The sequence below is a fragment of the Panulirus ornatus genome, chromosome 48, assembly GCF_036320965.1.
Source record: "Panulirus ornatus isolate Po-2019 chromosome 48, ASM3632096v1, whole genome shotgun sequence".
NCBI classification, from domain to species: domain Eukaryota; kingdom Metazoa; phylum Arthropoda; class Malacostraca; order Decapoda; family Palinuridae; genus Panulirus; species Panulirus ornatus.
The window spans coordinates 5652646-5673081 of record NC_092271.1 but is presented as its reverse complement, the minus strand read 5'-3'; the positions used below and the strand labels follow the sequence as shown (position 1 = coordinate 5673081).

General features: G+C 42.0%; 1 protein-coding gene across 1 annotated transcript in view; it reads right to left on the bottom strand.

The window, feature by feature from the left end:
• LOC139764059 (uncharacterized) overlaps positions 1 to 18816 on the bottom strand; it is a 111005-nt gene extending 92189 nt beyond the window's left edge. The window contains exon 1 of the mRNA XM_071690514.1: positions 18632 to 18816. Coding sequence (XP_071546615.1) covers positions 18632 to 18702 — 71 coding nt within the window. The 5' untranslated portion in view covers positions 18703 to 18816. The remainder of the gene's footprint in view (positions 1 to 18631) is intronic.
• Positions 18817 to 20436: the final 1620 nt, after the last annotated feature.

The following is a 20436-nucleotide window of genomic DNA, read 5'->3' as shown; positions in this document are numbered from 1 at the left end:
ATTTGCCCTTTTTTTCACCTCTTGCACCTTTCTCTTGACCTCCTGTCTCTTTCTTTTATACATCTCCCACTCCATTGCATTTTTTCCCTGCAAAAATCGTCCAAATGCCTCTTTCACTAATACTCTTACTTCTTCATCCCACCACTCACTACCCTTTCTAATCAACCCACCTCCCACTCTTCTCATGCCACAAGCATCTTTTGCGCAATCCATCACTGATTCCCTAAATACCTCCCATTCCTCCCCCACTCCCCTTACTTCCATTGTTCTCACCTTTTTCCATTCTGTACTCAGTCTCTCCTGGTACTTCCTCACACAGGTCTCCTTCTCAAGCTCACTTACTCTCGCCACCCTCTTCACCCCAACATTCACTCTTCTTTTCTGAAAACCCATACAAATCTTCACCTTAGCCTCCACAAGATAATGATCAGACATCCCTCCAGTTGCACCTCTCAGCACAGTAACATCCAAAAGTCTCTCTTTCGCACGCCTGTCAATTAAAACGTAATCCAATAACGCTCTCTGGCCATCTCTCCTACTTACATAAGTATACTTATGTATATCTCGCTTTTTAAACCAGGTATTCCCAATCATCAGTCCTTTTTCAGCACATAAATCTACAAGCTCTTCACCATTTCCATTTACAACACAGAACACCCCATGTATACCAATTATTCCCTCAACTGCCACATTACTCACCTTTGCATTCAAATCACCCATCACTATAACCCGGTCTCGTGCATCAAACCACTAACACACTCATTCAGCTGCTCCCAAAACACTTGCCTCTCTTGATCTTTCTTCTCATGCCTAGGTGCATATGCACCAATAATCACCCACCTCTCTCCATCAACTTTCAGTTTTACCCATATTAATCGAGAATTTACTTTCTTACACTCTATCACATACTCCCACAACTCCTGTTTCAGGAGTATTGCTACTCCTTCCCTCGCTCTTGTCCTCTCACTAACCCCTGACTTTACTCCCCAGACATTCCCAAACCACTCTTCCCCTTTACCCTTGAGCTTCGTTTCACTCAGAGTCAAAACATCCAGGTTCCTTTCCTCAAACATACTACCTATCTCTCCTTTTTTCACATCTTGGTTACATCCACACACATTTAGGCACCCCACTCTGAGCCTTAGAGGAGGATGAGCACTCCCCGCGTGACTCCTTCTTCTGTTTCCCATTTTAGAAAGTTAATACAAGGAGGGGAGGATTTCTGGCCCCCCGCTCCCGTCCCCTCTAGTCGCTTTCTACGACACGCGAGGAATACGTGGGAAGTATTCTTTCACCCCTATCCCCAGGGATAATATACATATATATATATACATATACACATACACACACATACACATACATACGCACATATACACACACACACACATACATATATATACATATGAAAAATGTAAGAAACAATTTAGAAAACTGAAACTTCTAGCTTGAAATGAATGAAAAAAATGAATGTCACATAATGGTTCAACCTCTGGCTATGGAAAAAAGGAAATGTATAATTTATTTACACAAACGTCAATAGCAGTTCTCATCAATTTAACCACTGTATCAATAAGCTTCAATGTCTAAGCTACATTTTTTTTCCAATTTCACTATTTTCCTTCACATTTTCAATTGTGTCTGAAGGTTCTACTTCAAGAGTGATTGTTTTTCCAGTAAGGGTCTTCACATCTTGGTTACATCCACACACATTTAGGCACCCCACTCTGAGCCTTCGAGGAGGATGCTTTACTTGTGGTGCTGACTTCCGGCCACTTGGTTCAGTGCAGTGTGGCGCAGACGGAGGCCAGATGAACCAAACGCTGTATTGCCGTAGTTGCAGATGAAAGGGCTAGAGGTGCATCTCCTGGTAGATGTGTGGACCTCAGATGATTATCTTGTTCAGAGAAACACCAGCTGAACAGTGTTGCAGTTCCAGTAACACTTGGCTACTGGTAGCACAACACACTGTCCAGTTTCAGTAACTGAATATGGAGTATTGTAACGGCAGCAAGTGCTCTGATCGCAAAGTCTAACACAATCAGTAAGTTCGGTAACACAATTAGTTTTCGTAACACATACAAGAGGCTTGGCAACACAGTTTTCTCATAAACGTTCTATTTTCTTTTCGTTTCAGATGGTAACCATATAATCACAGAGATAAAGTGATTATCTACTACGTACAGTGAACGAACCGTTGCAGTAATTCACTCGACGGGAATCTCAGCCATGATGAAAATGTAGATTCACTTGTCCTCAGCTCCTTCGCCGTTGACGACCCGCGTCCAATTGATCGTAAAGGTGTATTTCACCTCATACCTCAGCTGGGTAGGATTTGACCAAGGAAGATCTACTTCGGAAATCGTGAAGGCGATATCTGGCATCTATTTGTTGCAGTCAACAGATGGCGCCACGACTCGATCAGCCAAGCTGTCATCTGCTGTGTTGACAATTTGCTTCTGACATCCCCGGCCAAGAGGAAGGTAGAGTTTGATGATAGAGTGGCAGATATAGGGTGTTTTGGTCGAGGTGGTGTGCAAAGTGAGAGGGTTAGGGAAAATGATTTGGTAAACAGATAAGAGGTAGTGAAAGCTTTGCGGAAGATGAAAGCCGGCAAGGCAGCAGGTTTGGATGGTATTGCAGTGGAATTTATTAAAAAAGGGGGTGACTGTATTGTTGACTGGTTGGTAAGGTTATTTAATGTATGTATGACTCATGGTGAGGTGCCTGAGGATTGGCGGAATGCGTGCATAGTGCCTTTGTACAAAGGCAAAGGGGATAAGAGTGAGTGCTCAAATTACAGAGGTATAAGTTTGTTGAGTATTCCTGGTAAATTATATGGGAGGGTATTGATTGAGAGGGTGAAGGCAGGTACAGAGCATCAGACTGGGGAAGAGCAGTGTGGTTTCAGAAGTGGTAGAGGATGTGTGGATCAGGTGTTTGCTTTGAAGAATGTATGTGAGAAATACTTAGAAAAGCAAATGGATTTCTATGTAGCATTTATGGATTTGGAGAAGGCATATGATAGAGTTGATAGAGATGCTCTGTGGAAGGTATTAAGAATATATGGTGTGGGAGGCAAGTTGTTAGAAGCAGTGAAAAGTTTTTATCGAGGATGTAAGGCATGTGTACGTGTAGGAAGAGAGGAAAGTGATTGGTTCTCAGTGAATGTAGGTTTGCGGCAGGGGTGTGTGATGTCTCCATGGTTGTTTAATTTGTTTATGGATGGGGTTGTTAGGGAGGTGAATGCAAGAGTTTTGGAAAGAGGGGCAAGTATGAAGTCTGTTGGGGATGAGAGAGCTTGGGAAGTGAGTCAGTTGTTGTTCGCTGATGATACAGCGCTGGTGGCTGATTCATGTGAGAAACTGCAGAAGCTGGTGACTGAGTTTGGTAAAGTGTGTGAAAGAAGAAAGTTAAGAGTAAATGTGAATAAGAGCAAGGTTATTAGGTACAGTAGGGTTGAGGGTCAAGTCAATTGGGAGGTGAGTTTGAATGGAGAAAAACTGGAGGAAGTAAAGTGTTTTAGATATCTGGGAGTGGATCTGGCAGCGGATGGAACCATGGAAGCGGAAGTGGATCATAGGATGGGGGAGGGGGCGAAAATTCTGGGAGCCTTGAAGAATGTGTGGAAGTCGAGAACATTATCTCGGAAAGCAAAAATGGATATGTTTGAAGGAATAGTGGTTCCAACAATGTTGTATGGTTGCGAGGCGTGGGCTATGGATAGAGTGGTGCGCAGGAGGATGGATGTGCTGGAAATGAGATGTTTGAGGACAATGTGTGGTGTGAGGTGGTTTGATCGAGTAAGTAATGTAAGGGTAAGAGAGATGTGTGGAAATAAAAAGAGCGTGGTTGAGAGAGCAGAAGAGGGTGTTTTGAAATGGTTTGGGCACATGGAGAGAATGAGTGAGGAAAGATTGACCAAGAGGATATATGTGTCGGAGGTGGAGGGAACGAGGAGAAGAGGGAGACCAATTTGGAGGTGGAAAGATGGAGTGAAAAAGATTTTGTGTGATCGGGGCCTGAACATGCAGGAGTGTGAAAGGAGGGCAAGGAATAGAGTGAATTGGAGCGATGTGGTATACCGGGGTTGACGTGCTGTCAGTGGATTGAATCAGGGCATGTGAAGCGTCTGGGGTAAACCATGGAAAGCTGTGTAGGTATGTATATTTGCGTGTGTGGACGTATGTATATACATGTGTATGGGGGTGGGTTGGGCCATTTCTTTCGTCTGTTTCCTTGCGCTACCTCGCAAACGCGGGAGACAGCGGCAAAAAAAAAAAAAAAAAAAAAAAACATATATATATATATATATATATATATATATATATATATATTGTTAAGGATCACAATTTTGTGCGTGATCAAGTATATTCCTATGAGCCCACGGGGAAAATGAAATACTATAAGTTCCCAAGTGCACCTTCGTGTAATAATCACATCATCAGGGAAGACTGAAGAGAGAAATATAAGCTCAGTCGATATACAATGAAGAGACGTAGCTAGGACGCCTTTTGGTAATCATGCGATTGCCCAAGTCAGACAACAAGAGTATCATAAACTTATTAAGTAAACAAGAAGGTGAATTGTTTACAAATTTTATCAATAATAAAGTTAGCCAATCTGTATAGACCATCACTGATATTTGTGTATCTAATTATAGAAGATTCAATTGTATTTCTCGTGGTACTGTAGTTAGAGTTAATAACTGAGATGGCATTACTCCAGTCAATACAATGATCATAGTTTCTAACATGATTAAACAAGGCATTTTATTCTTGTCCTGTTCTTATACTATACTTATGTTGCTTGAGTCTAAGATAAAGATCCTTACCAGTCTGCCCAACATAAAACTTATCACAATTTCTGCATGGCACTTTATAGATGCACTCAGGAGAATCTTCTGGTGAATTCTTGATTAAGATATTCTTTATAGTAATATTGTTGCTGAAGGCAACATTTACATTAAAGGATTTAAGCAACATGGGAAGCAAAGTGAAATTATTATCAAAGGGGAGAACTAAAAGATTCTTGGTGTTAATGGGAGGTTTGGGCTCAACTCCATGAAATGATTTCTTTGCTAACTTAAGGGATTTATCAATGAAAGATCTAGGATACTTTAACTCAGATCCAATAGAATATATCTTCTCAAACTCATATCAATATACTCTGGACTGCATATACGTCATAGGGGTCTTGTTATTGTATGTTGTAATAGAAAGTTTTGTTTGATAGATTGTAGATAAATAGATTATAGATGTTTTTACTTATTACAAAATGTAGAAGGACGAGACATATGTAAGAGACAAGAGAAAGTAAATAGGAAGCATTTGTATTCTAGAAGGAAATATGTTCGCACTTGTTTACAACTCTATCTCACGAATGGCCACAGAGAAAGAATGTGACACAAAGCTGTTGGTAAATGTATAACGTAATCTGTACACATCTCAGTCACTTCAAATACTAATGTTATGTAATTAAGGCCTGTATATTTACCAAATAGTTGTTAAGTAAAGTAAGATAGAGAGAGGAATCAAGTATAGATTATCTTACAAGAGAACCATGTTAATTTTGCTATTATGAATATATTCTTATAACTTTTTACCACTGTGTTTGATATTTGACCAACGTAACAAGATGGAAAGTATGTATATAATTACGGCCGTCTGCTGTCAAGAGATGTTATCGAGACGATAAGGGAATCTGTCTAGCCGAAATCTTTCTCTTAACAGAAGCCGTTATTTTAGGGTTAAGTTTTAACGGGCTGATTATACAACGTTTAATGTAAGGGGTGGAGGCAGTACTTAACAATATACACATATATATACATAAACGCCCGCATACGCACATACATATATATACATGTCAACATATACATATGCATACAAATACGCAGACGTTACATACATACACATGTACATATTCATACTTGCTTCCCTTCATCCATTCCTGTCGCTACCCCGCCCCACAGGAAAACAGTATCGCTATCCCCTGCTTCAGCGAGGCAGCGCCAGAAAAACAGACGAAAAGGTCACATTCGTTCACACTCAGTCTCTAGCTGTCAAGTGTAATGCACCGAAACCACAGCTCCCTATCCACATACAGGCCCCACAGACCTTTCCATAGTTTACCCAAGACGTTTCACATGCCCTGGTTCAGTCAATTGACAGCACGTCGACCCCGGTATACCACATCGTTCCAATTCACTCTATTCCTTGCACGCCTCTCACCTCCTGTATGTTCAGGCCCCGATCGCTCAAAATCTTTTACACTCCATCCCTCTACCTCCAGGTTGGCCTCCCACTTCTCCTTGTTCCTCCACCTCTGACAGATGTATCCTCTTTGTCAATCTTTCCTCAGTCATTCTTTCCATATGTCCAAACCATTTCAACACACCCTCTTCTGCTCTTTCAACCACACTCTCTATTTCCACGCCTCTCTTACCCTTACATTACTTACCCGATCAAACCACCTTACTCCACATATTGTCCCCAAACATTTCATTTCCAACACATCCACTTTCCTCCGTACAACCCTATATATGGCCTATGGCTCGCAACCATATAACATTGTTGAAACAACTATTCCTTCAAACATATCCATTTATGCTCTTCAAAATAACGCTCTTTCCTTCCACATATTCTTCATCGCTGCCAGAACCTTCGCCCATTCCCCCACCCTGTGACTCACTTCCGCTTCCATGGTTCCATTTGCTGCTAAGTTCAATCCCAGATATCGTAAACACTTCACTTCCTCCAATTTTTCTACATTGAAACTTACATCCCAATTTACTTGTCCCTCAACCCTTCTGAACCAAATAACCTTGTTCGTATTCACATTTACTCTAACTTTCTCTTTTCACACACTTTTCCAAACTCAGTCACCAGCTTCTGCAGTTTCTCACATGAATCAGCCACTAGAGCTGTATCCTCGGCGAACAACATCTGACTCACTTCCCAGGCCCTCTCATCCACAACAGACTGTATACTCGCCCCTCTCTTCAAAACTTGCATTTACTTCCCTAACCACCCATCCATAAACAAATTAAACAACCAAGCGAAAATCACACACCCCTGACTGCAGACCAATACTCACTAGGAACCAATCACTCTTCTCTCTTCCTATTCGTGCAAATGCCTTACATCCTTGTTAGAAAATTTTCATTGCCTCTAGCAATTTACCTCCCACACCATATGCTCTTAAAACCTTCCACAAACCATCTCTAGCAACCCTATTATATGCGTTTTGCAGATCCATAAAGGCAACAAACAAATCCATTTGTTTTATAAGTATTTCTCACATACATTCTTGAAAGCAAACTCCTGATTCACACATCCTCTACCACTTCTAAAACCACACTGCTCTTCCCCAGTGTGATGCTCAGTACATGCCTTTACCCTTTCAGTCAATATCTTCCCATATGATTTCCCAGGAATACTCAACAAACTTATGCCTCTGTATTTGAACACTCACCTTTAACCCCTTTGCCTTTGTACAATGGCACTATGCATACATTCTGCCAATCCTCAAGCAGTTCACCATAGTTCATACATACACTGAATATCCTTACCAACCAATCAAGAACACAGTCACCCTTTTTTGATAAATCATATATATATATGTATATATATATATATATATATATATATATATATATATATATATATATATATATATATATATTTTTTTTTTTTTTTTTTTTTTCATACGATTCGCCATTTCCCGCATTTGCGAGATAGCGTTAAGAACAGAGGACTGGGCCTTAGAGGGAAAATCCTCACCTGGCCCCCTTCTCTGTTCCTTCTTTTGGAAAATTAAAAAAAAACGAGAGGGGAGGATTTCCAGCCACCCGCTCCCTCCCCTTTTAGTCGCCTTCTACGACACGCAGGGAATACGTGGGAAGTATTCTTTCTCCCCTATCCCCAGGGATAATATATATATATATATATATATATATATATATATATATATATATATATATATATATATATATATATATATATATATATATATATATGTATATATATAGTATATATATAGTAGGTTTGCGGCAGGGGTGTGTGATGTCTCCATGGTTGTTTAATTTGTTTATGGATGGGGTTGCTGGGAGGTGAATGCAAGAGTTTTGGAAAGAGGGGCAAGTATGAAGTCTGTTGGGGATGAGAGAGCTTGGGAAGTGAGTCAGTTGTTCGCTGATGATACAGCGCTGGTGGCTGATTCATGTGAGAAACTGCAGAAGCTGGTGACTGAGTTTGGTAAAGTGTGTGAAAGAAGAAAGTTAAGAGTAAATGTGAATAAGAGCAAGGTTATTAGGTACAGTAGGGTTGAGGGTCAAGTCAATTGGGAGGTGAGTTTGAATGGAGAAAAACTGGAGGAAGTGAAGTGTTTTAGATATCTGGGAGTGGATCTGGCAGCGGATGGAACCATGGAAGCGGAAGTGGATCATAGGGTGGGGGAGGGGGCGAAAATTCTGGGAGCCTTGAAGAATGTGTGGAAGTCGAGAACATTATCTCGGAAAGCAAAAATGGGTATGTTTGAAGGAATAGTGGTTCCAACAATGTTGTATGGTTGCGAGGCGTGGACTATGGATAGAGTTCTGCGCATGAGGATGGATGTGCTGGAAATGAGATGTTTGAGGACAATGTGTGGTGTGAGGTGGTTTGATCGAGTGAGCAACGTAAGGGTAAGAGAGATGTGTGGAAATAAAAAGAGCGTGGTTGAGAGAGCAGAAGAGGGTGTTTTGAAATGGTTTGGTCACATGGAGAGAATGAGTGAGGAAAGATTGACCAAGAGGATATATGTGTCGGAGGTGGAGGGAACGAGGAGAAGAGGGAGACCAAATTGGAGGTGGAAAGATGGAGTGAAAAAGATTTTGTGTGATCGGGGCCTGAACATGCAGGAGGGTGAAAGGAGGGCAAAGAATAGAGTGAATTAGAGCGATGTGGTATACCGGGGTTGACGTGCTGTCAGTGGATTGAATCAAGGCATGTGTATGGGGGTGGGTTGGGCCATTTCTTTCGTCTGTTTCCTTGCGCTACCTCGCAAACGCGGGAGACAGCGGCAAAAAAAAAAATATATATATATATATATATATATATATTCTATTTTCTATTATACTTTGTCGCTGTCTCCCGCGTTTGCGAGGTAGCGCAAGGAAACAGACGAAAGAAATGGCCCAACCCCCCCCCCATACACATGTATATACATACGTCCACACACGCAAATATACATACCTACACAGCTTTCCATGGTTTACCCCAGACGCTTCACATGCCCTGCTTCAATCCACTGACAGCACGTCAACCCCGGTATACCACATCGCTCCAATTCACTCTATTCCTTGCCCTCCTTTCACCCTCCTGCATGTTCAGGCCCCGATCACACAAAATCTTTTTCACTCCATCTTTCCACCTCCAATTTGGTCTCGTTCTTCTCCTTGTTCCCTCCACCTCCGACACATATATCCTCTTGGTCAATCTTTCCTCACTCATCCTCTCCATGTGCCCAAACCACTTCAAAACACCCTCTTCTGCTCTCTCAACCACGCTCTTTTTATTTCCACACATCTCTCTTACCCTTACGTTACTCACTCGATCAAACCACCTCACACCACACATTGTCCTCAAACATCTCATTTCCAGCACATCCATCCTCCTGCGCACAACTCTATCCATAGCCCACGCCTCGCAACCATACAACATTGTTGGAACCACTATTCCTTCAAACATACCCATTTTTGCTTTCCGAGATAATGTTCTCGACTTCCACACATTCTTCAAGGCTCCCAGGATTTTCGCCCCCTCCCCCACCCTATGATCCACTTCCGCTTCCATGGTTCCATCCGCTGCCAGATCCACTCCCAGGTATCTAAAACACTTCACTTCCTCCAGTTTTTCTCCATTCAAACTCACCTCCCAATTGACTTGACCCTCAACCCTACTGTACCTAATAACCTTGCTCTTATTCACATTTACTCTTAACTTTCTTCTTCCACACACTTTTCCAAACTCAGTCACCAGCTTCTGCAGTTTCTCACATGAATCAGCCACCAGCGCTGTATCATCAGCGAACAACAACTGACTCACTTCCCAAGCTCTCTCATCCCCAACAGACTTCATACTTGCCCCTCTTTCCAAAACTCTTGCATTTACCTCCCTAACAACCCCATCCATAAACAAATTAAACAACCATGGAGACATCACACACCCCTGCCGCAAACCTACATTCACTGAGAACCAATCACTTTCCTCTCTTCCTACACGTACACATGCCTTACATCCTCGATAAATCCTCGATATATATATATATATATATATTTTTTTTTTTTTTTTTTTTTATACTTTGTCGCTGTCTCCCGCGTTTGCGAGGTAGCGCAAGGAAACAGACGAAAGAAATGGCCCAACCCCCCCCATACACATGTACATACACACGTCCACACACACAAATATACATACCTACACAGCTTTCCATGGTTTACCCCGGACGCTTCACATGCCTTGATTCAATCCACTGACAGCACGTCAACCCCTGTATACCACATCGCTCCAATTCACTCTATTCCTTGCCCTCCTTTCACCCTCCTGCATGTTCAGGCCCCGATCACACAAAATCTTTTTCACTCCATCTTTCCACCTCCAATTTGGTCTCCCTCTTCTCCTCGTTCCCTCCACCTCCGACACATATATCCTCTTGGTCAATCTTTCCTCACTCATTCTCTCCATGTGCCCAAACCATTTTAAAACACCCTCTTCTGCTCTCTCAACCACGCTCTTTTTATTTCCACACATCTCTCTTACCCTTACGTTACTTACTCGATCAAACCACCTCACACCACACATTGTCCTCAAACATCTCATTTCCAGCACATCCATCCTCCTGCGCACAACTCTATCCATAGCCCACGCCTCGCAACCATACAACATTGTTGGAACTACTATTCCTTCAAACATACCCATTTTTGCTTTCCGGGATAATGTTCTCGACTTCCACACATTTTTCAAGGCTCCCAAAATTTTCGCCCCCTCCCCCACCCTATGATCCACTTCCGCTTCCATGGTTCCATCCGCTGACAGATCCACTCCCAGATATCTAAAACACTTCACTTCCTCCAGTTTTTCACCATTCAAACTCACCTCCCAATTGACTTGACCCTCAACCCTACTGTACCTAATAACCTTGCTCTTATTCACATTTACTCTTAACTTTCTTCTTCCACACACTTTACCAAACTCCGTCACCAGCTTCTGCAGTTTCTCACATGAATCCGCCACCAGCGCTGTATCATCAGCGAACAACAACTGACTCACTTCCCAAGCTCTCTCATCCCCAACAGACTTCATACTTGCCCCTCTTTCCAAGACTCTTGCATTTACCTCCCTAACAACCCCATCCATAAACAAATTAAACAACCATGGAGACATCACACACCCCTGCCGCAAACCTACATTCACTGAGAACCAATCACTTTCCTCTCTTCCTACACGTACACACGCCTTACATCCTCGATAAAAACTTTTCACTGCTTCTAACAACTTGCCTCCCACACCATATATTCTTAATACCTTCCACAGAGCATCTCTATCAACTCTATCATATGCCTTCTCCAGATCCATAAATGCTACATACAAATCCATTTGCTTTTCTAAGTATTTCTCACATACATTCTTCAAAGCAAACACCTGATCCACACATCCTCTACCACTTCTGAAACCACACTGCTCTTCCCCAATCTGATGCTCTGTACATGCCTTCACCCTCTCAATCAATACCCTCCCATATAATTTACCAGGAATACTCAACAAACTTATACCTCTGTAATTTGAGCACTCACTCTTATCCCCTTTGCCTTTGTACAATGGCACTATGCACGCATTCCGCCAATCCTCAGGCACCTCACCATGAGTCATACATACATTAAATAACCTTACCAACCAGTCAACAATACAGTCACCCCCTTTTTTAATAAATTCCACAGCAATACCATCCAAACCTGCTGCCTTGCCGGCTTTCATCTTCCGCAAAGCTTTTACTACCTCTTCTCTGTTTACCAAATCATTTTCCCTAACCCTCTCACTTTGCACACCACCTCGACCCAAACACCCTATATCTGCCACTCTGTCATCAGACACATTCAACAAACCTTCAAAATACTCATTCCATCTCCTTCTCACATCACCACTACTTGTTATCACCTCCCCATTTGCGCCCTTCACTGAAGTTCCCATTTGCTCCCTTGTCTTACGCACCCTATTTACCTCCTTCCAGAACATCTTTTTATTCTCCCTAAAATTTACTGATAGTCTCTCACCCCAACTCTCATTTGCCCTTTTTTTCACCTCTTGCACCTTTCTCTTGACCTCCTGTCTCTTTCTTTTATACTTCTCCCACTCAATTGCATTTTTTCCCTGCAAAAATCGTCCAAATGCCTCTCTCTTCTCTTTCACTAATACTCTTACTTCTTCATCCCACCACTCACTACCCTTTCTAAACAGCCCACCTCCCACTCTTCTCATGCCACAAGCATCTTTTGCGCAATCCATCACTGATTCCCTAAATACATCCCATTCCTCCCCCACTCCCCTTACTTCCATTGTTCTCACCTTTTTCCATTCTGTACATAGTCTCTCCTGATACTTCTTCACACAGGTCTCCTTCCCAATCTCACTTACTCTCACCACCTTCTTCACCCCAACATTCACTCTTCTTTTCTGAAAACCCATACTAATCTTCACCTTAGCCTCCACAAGATAATGATCAGACATCCCTCCAGTTGCACCTCTCAGCACATTGACATCCAAAAGTCTCTCTTTCGCACGCCTGTCAATTAACACGTAATCCAATAATGCTCTCTGGCCATCTCTCCTACTTACATAAGTATACTTATGTATATCTCGCTTTTTAAACCAGGTATTCCCAATCATCAGTCCTTTTTCAGCACATAAATCTACAAGCTCTTCACCATTTCCATTTACAACACTGAACACCCCATGCATACCAATTATTCCCTCAACTGCCACATTACTCACCTTTGCATTCAAATCACCCATCACTATAACCCGGTCTCGTGCATCAAAACCGCTAACACACTCATTTAGCTGCTCCCAAAACACTTGCCTCTCATGATCTTTCTTCTCATGCCCAGGTGCATATGCACCAATAATCACCCACCTCTCTCCATCAACTTTCAATAATATATATATATATATATATATATATATATATATATATATATATATATATATATATATATATATATATATATATATATATATATATATATATATATATATATATATATATATATATATATATATATATATATATATATATATATATATATATATATATATATATATATATATATATATATATATATATATATATATATATATATATATATATATATATATATATATATATATATATATATATATATATATATATATATATATATATATATATATATATATATATATATATATATATATATATATATATATATATATATATATATATATATATATATATATATATATATATATATATATATATATATATATATATATATATATATATATCCCTGGGGATAGGGGAGAAAGAATACTTCCCACGTATTCCCTGCGTGTCGTAGAAGGCGACTAAAAGGGGAGGGAGCGGGGGGCTGGAAATCCTCCCCTCTCGTTTTTTTTTTTTTAATTTTCCAAAAGAAGGAACAGAGAACGAGGCCAGGTGAGGATATTCCCCCAAAGGCCCAGTCCTCTGTTCTTAACGCTACCTCGCTAATAAGGGAAATGGCAAATAGTTTGAAAAAAAAAAAAAAATTATATATATATATATATATATATATATATATATATATATATATATATATATATATATATATATATATATATATATATATATATATATATATATATATATATATATATATATATATATATAGGTATTTGTGTTGGATAGGTATTTGTGTTAAAATCCTGACCACGTGATAACACCTGGTCTTTGTGTTAAAGGCCTGACCATTTGATAACACCAGGTATTTTTGTTTACGCCCTGACCACTTGATAACAACAGGTCTTTGTGTTAAGGTCCTGACCACTTGATAACACCAGGTCTTTGTGTCAAGGTCCTGACCACTTGAAAACACCAGGTCTTTGTGTTAAGGTCCTGACCACTTGATAACACCAGGTCTTTGTGTTAAGGTCCTGACCACTTGATAACACCAGGTCTTTGTTTTAAGGTCCCGACCACTTGATAACACCAGGCCTTTGTTTTAAGGTCCTGACCACTTGATAACACCAGGTCTTTGTGTTAATGGCCTGACCACTTGAAAACACTATGTATTTGTGTTAAGGTCCTGACCACTTGATAACACCAGGTCTTTGTGTTAAAGTCCTGACCACTTGATAACACCAGGTCTTTGTTTTAAGGTCATGACCAGTGGATACACCAGGTCTTTGTGTTAAGGTCCTGATCAGTGAATACACCGGGTCTTTGTGCTAAGGTCCTGAACACTTGATAACACCAGGTCTTTGTGTTAAGGGCCTGGTCACTTGATAACGCCAGGTATTTGTATCAAGGTCCTGACCACTTGATAACACCAGGTCTTTGTGTTAAAGGCCTGACCACTTGATAACACCAGGTATTTGTGTTAAGGTCCTCACCACTTGATAACATCAGGTCTTTGTGTTAAAGGCCTGATCACTTGATAACACCAGGTATTTGTGTTAAGGTCCTGACCACTTGATAACACCAGGTCTTTGTGTTAAGGTCCTGACCACTTGATAACACCAGGTCTTTGTGTTAAGGTCCTGACGACTTGATAACACCAGGTCTTTGTGTTAAAGGCCTGACCACTTGATAATACCAGATCTTTGTCTTAAGGTCCTGACCTCTTGATAACACCAGGTCTTTGTGTTAAAATCCTGACCACTTGATAACACCAGGTCTTTGTGTTAAGGTCCTGACGACTTGATAACAACAGGTCTTTGTGTTAAAGGCCTGACCACTTGATAACACCAGATCTTTGTCTTAAGGTCCTGACCACTTGATAACACCAGGTCTTTGTGTTAAAATCCTGACCGCTTGATAATACCAGGTCTTTGTGTTAAGGTCCTGACCACTTGATACTACCAGGTCTTTGTGTTAAGGTCCTGACCACTTGATAACACCAGGTCTTTGTGTTAAGGTCTCGACCACTTGATAACACCAGGTCTTTGTGTTAAGGTCCTGACCACTTGATAACATCAGGTCTTTGTGTTAAGGTCATGAACACTTGATAACACCAGGTCTTTGTGTTAAGTTCCTGACCACTTAATAACACCAGGTCTTTGTGTTAAGGTTCTGACCACTTGATAACATCAGGTCCTTGTGTTAAGGTCCTGACCACTTGATAACACCAGGTCTTTGTGTTAAGGTCCTGACCACTTGATAACACCAGGTCTTTGTCTTAAGGTCATGACCAGTGGATACACCAGGTCTTTGTGTTAAGGTCCTGATCAGTGAATACACCGGGTCTTTGTGCTAAGGTCCAGACCACTTGATAACACCAGGTATTTGTGTTAAGGTCCTGACCACTTGATAACACCAGGTATTTGTGTTAAAATCCTGACCACTTGATAACACCAGGTCTTTTTGTTAAGGTCCTGACGACTTGATAACACCAGGTCTTTGTGTTAAAGGCCTGACCATTTGATAACACCAGATCTTTGTCTTAAGGTCCTGACCTCTTGATAACACCAGGTCTTTTTGTTAAAATCCTTACCACTTGATAACACCAGGTCTTTGTGTTAAGGTCCTGACCACTTGATAACAACAGATCTTTGAGTTAAAGGCCTGACCACTTGATAACACCAGATCTTTGTCTTAAGGTCCTGACCACTTGATAACACCAGGTCTTTGTGTTAAAATCCTGACCGCTTGATAATACCAGGTCTTTGTGTTAAGGTCCTGACCACTTGATACTACCAGGTCTTTGTGTTAAGGTCCTGACGACTTGATAACACCAGGTCTTTGTGTTAAGGTCTCGACCACTTGATAACACCAGGTCTTTGTGTTAAGGTCCTGACCACTTGATAACATCAGGTCCTTGTGTTAAGGTCCTGACCACTTGATAACATCAGGTCTTTGTGTTAAGGTCCTGAACACTTGATAACACCAGGTCTTTGTGTTAAGTTCCTGACCACTTGATAACACCAGGTCTTTGTGTTAAGGTCCTGACCACTTGATAACATCAGGTCCTTGTGTTAAGGTCGTGACCACTTGATAACACCAGGTCCTTGAGTTAAGGTCTTGACCACTTGATAACACCAGGTCTTTGTGTTAAGGTCCTGACCACTTTATAACGTCAGATCCTTGTGTTAAGGTCCTGACCACTTGATAACATCAGGTCCTTGTGTTAAGGTCCTGACCACTTGATAACATCAGGTCCTTGTGTTAAGGTCCTGACCACTTGATAACTTCAGGTCCTTGTGTTAAGGTCCTGACCACTTGATAACATCAGGTCCTTGTGTTAAGGTCCTGACCACTTGATAACATCAGGTCCTTGTGTTAAGGTCCTGACCACTTGATAACATCAGGTCCTTGTGTTAAGGTCCTGACCACTTGATGACACCAAGTCTTTGTGTTAAGGTCCTGACCACTTGATAACATCAGGTCCTTGTGTTAAGGTCCTGACCACTTGATAACATCAGGTCCTTGTGTTAAGGTCCTGACACCACTTGATAACATCAGGTCCTTGTGTTAAGGTTCTGACCACTTGATAACATCAGGTCCTTGTGTTAAGGTCCTGACCACTTGATAACATCAGGTCCTTGTGTTAAGGTCCTGACCACTTGATAACATCAGGTCTTTGTGTTAAGGTCCTGACCACTTGATAACATCAGGTCCTTGTGTTAAGGTCCTGACCACTTGATAACATCAGGTCTTTGTGTTAAGGTTCTGACCACTTGATAACATCAGGTCTTTGTTTTAAGGTCCTGACCACTTGATAACACCAGGTCTTTGTGTTAAAATCTTGACCACTTGATAACACCAGGTCTTTGTCTTAAGGTCCTGACCACTTGATAACACCAGGTCTTTGTGTTAAAGGTCCTGACCACTTGATAACACCAGGTCCTTGTGTTAAAGGTCCTGACCACTTGATAACACCAGGTCTTTGTGTTAAGGTCCTGAACACTTGATAACACCAGGTCTTTGTGTTTAGGTCGTGACCACTTGATAACACCAGATCTTTGTGTTAAGGTCCTGACCACTTGATAACACCAGGTCTTTGTGTTAAGGTCCTGACCACTTGATAACACCAGGTCTTTGTGTTAAGGTCCTGAACACTTGATAACACCAGGTCTTTGTGTTTAGGTCGTGACCACTTGATCACATCAGGTCCTTGTGTTAAGGTCGTGACCTCTTGATAACACCAAGTCTTTGTGTTTAGGTCGTGACCACTTGATCACATCAGGTCCTTGTGTTAAGGTCCTGACCACTTGATAACACCAGGTCTTTGTGTTAAGGTCGTGACCACTTGATAACACCAGGTCTTTGTGTTAAGGTCCTGACCACTTGATAACACCAAGTCTTTGTGTTTAGGTCGTAACCACTTGATCACATCAGGTCCTTGTGTTAAGGTCGTGACCACTTGATAACACCAGGTCTTTGTGTTAAGGTCGTGACCACTTGATAATACCAGGTCTTTGTGTTAAGGTCCTGACCACTTGATAGCACCAGGTCTTTGTGTTAAGGTCCTGACCACTTGATAACACCAGGTCCTCACTTCAAGATGCCACCAAGAAAGGACACTGATTACCGGGCCTTTTGAACCCGTGTAGAACAGGATATTAAGGGTCAGACCTCCAAACACCTGCAGCACTGAACTCTGGTAGTATGACCTCCAAAAACCTGCAGCACTGGACTCTGGTAGTATGACCTCCAAACACCTGCAGCACTGGACTCCTCCGGTAGTCTGACCTCCAAACACCTGCAGCACTGGACTCTGGTAGTCTGACCTTCAAACACCTGCAGCACTGGACACTGGTAGTATGACCTCCAAACACCTGCAGCACTGGACACTGGTAGTCTGACCTCCAAACACCCGTAGCACTGGACACTGGTAGTCTGACCATCAAACACCTGTGGCACTAGGCACTGGTAGTCTGACCTCCAAACACCCGTAGCACTAGGCACTGGTGGTCTGACCTCCAAACACCTGTAGCACTAGGCACTGGTAGTCTGACCTCCAAACACCTGTAGCACTAGGCACTGGTGGTCTGACCTCCAAACACCTGTAGCACTAGGCACTGGTAGTCTGACCTCCAAACACCTGCAGTCTGACAACTAAACATAATCAAATTTTTATACCCTGTATCACCAGCTGTGTTGCTCAGGAATGAACACAATAACTTTCAAGTGATCACAACTTAGGAGCGAAGAGAACAACTTAACAGTGAGGACAACGACTTAATAGTGAAGAGAACAACTTAACAGTAAGGACAACAACTTAGGAGAGAAGAGAACAACTTAACAGTGAGGACAACAACTTAGTAGTGAAGAGAGCAACTTAACAGTGAGGACAACAACTTAGTAGAGAAGAGAACAACTTAACAGTGAGGAGAACAAGTTAATAGTGAAGAGAACAACTTACTGTAGATGATGTTTGTGGATGATGGCAGTAGATGCACCAGGTTGTACAGTAAGTTCAGCAGTTGTTGCCATACAGGCTGCACTAACCTAACCAGCTGGCCATGTGACACCTCCGGCAGCTCACCTTCAATGTTTACACCAAACTGTATCCCACTCTGCTGACCATAATGGCGGCGACGTCGTCAAGGCGTAAGGCAAGGAGGGATTGCAGAAGGTTCCTCTGTGGGTCTTCAGGCCAGCCAACACTATCTTATCACAGTTAATTATCGTTTCCCACTCCGGAAACAGAATCTCTCGACACGCTATCTGATAGGAAAGATAAAACTCCGCCATTGCCAGCTCTTGCCAAGCCTAACCTGCATCTCTTGCTTTACTACGTCGTAAACAAACTCATGACATGTCATCGGTCATGTGATATATTTTGATAACTTCTCTCACTGTTCCTCACCCTCCTCCTACATTCACCCACTGGACATAATGACGGTCACCCACTGGACATTATGACAGTCAGTCACCCACTGGACATTCTGACAATCAGTCACCCACTAGACATTATGACAGTCACCCGCTGGACATTATGACAGTCACCCACTGGACATTCTGACAATCAGTCACCCACTAGACATTATGACAGTCGCCCGCTGGACATTATGGCAGTCACCCGCTGGGCATTATGACAGTCAGTCACCCACTGGACATTCTGACAGTCAGTCACCCTCTAGACATTATGACAGTCACCCGCTGGGCATTGTGACAGTCAGTCACCCACTGGACATTCTGACAGTCAGTCACCCACTAGACATTATGACAGTCACCCGCTGGGCATTATGACAGTCAGTCACCCACTAGACATTATGACAGTCACCCGCTGGACATTATAACGATCACCTGCTGGACATTATGACAGTCAGTCACCCACTGGACAAATCTGACAGTCAGTCACACACTAGACGTTATGACAGTCAACCACGGGACATGATGACAGTCAATCGTGTATTGATAAAACAAAACAACCCTTATTACGCAACTTATTCCCTGTATCATACCCATATGACGTAGCTCGGTCCTTGTATCATACTTGTGTGAGGTGACTCAGCCCCCAGCATCATACATGTGTGACGTAGCGCAGTCCTTGCATCATACTTGTGTGAGGTGACTCACCCCCAGTATCATACTCGTGTGAGGTGACTCTGTCCCCAGTATCATAATTGTGTGACGTAGCTCAGTCACCTGTATCATTATTGTGTGAGGTGACTCAGTCCCCTGTATCATCCTTGTGTGACGTAGCTCAGCCCTTGTATCATACTTGTGTGAGGTGACTCACCCCAGTATCATACTTGTGTGAGATGACTCAGTCCCCTGTATCATCCTTGTGTGACGTAGCTCACTCCTTGTATCACACTTGTGTGAGGTAACTCACCCCCAGTATAATACTTGTGTGAGGGGACTCAGTCCCTTGTATCATACTTATGTGAGGTGATTCAGTCCCCTGTATCATACCTGTGTGACATAGCTCAGTCCTTGTATCATACTTGTGTAAGGTGACTCACCCCAGTATCATACTTGTGTAAGGTGACTCAGTCGCTTGTATCATACTTGTGTGAGGTAACTCAGTCCCCTGTATCATACTTGTGTGAGATGACTCAGTCCCTTGTATCATACTTGTGTGACAGCTCAGTCCTTGTATCATACTTGTGTAAGGTGACTCACCCCAGCATCATACTTGTGTGAGGTAACTCAGTCCCCTGTATCATACTTGTGCGAGGTGACTCAGTCCTCTGTATCATACTTGTGTGCCGTAGCTCA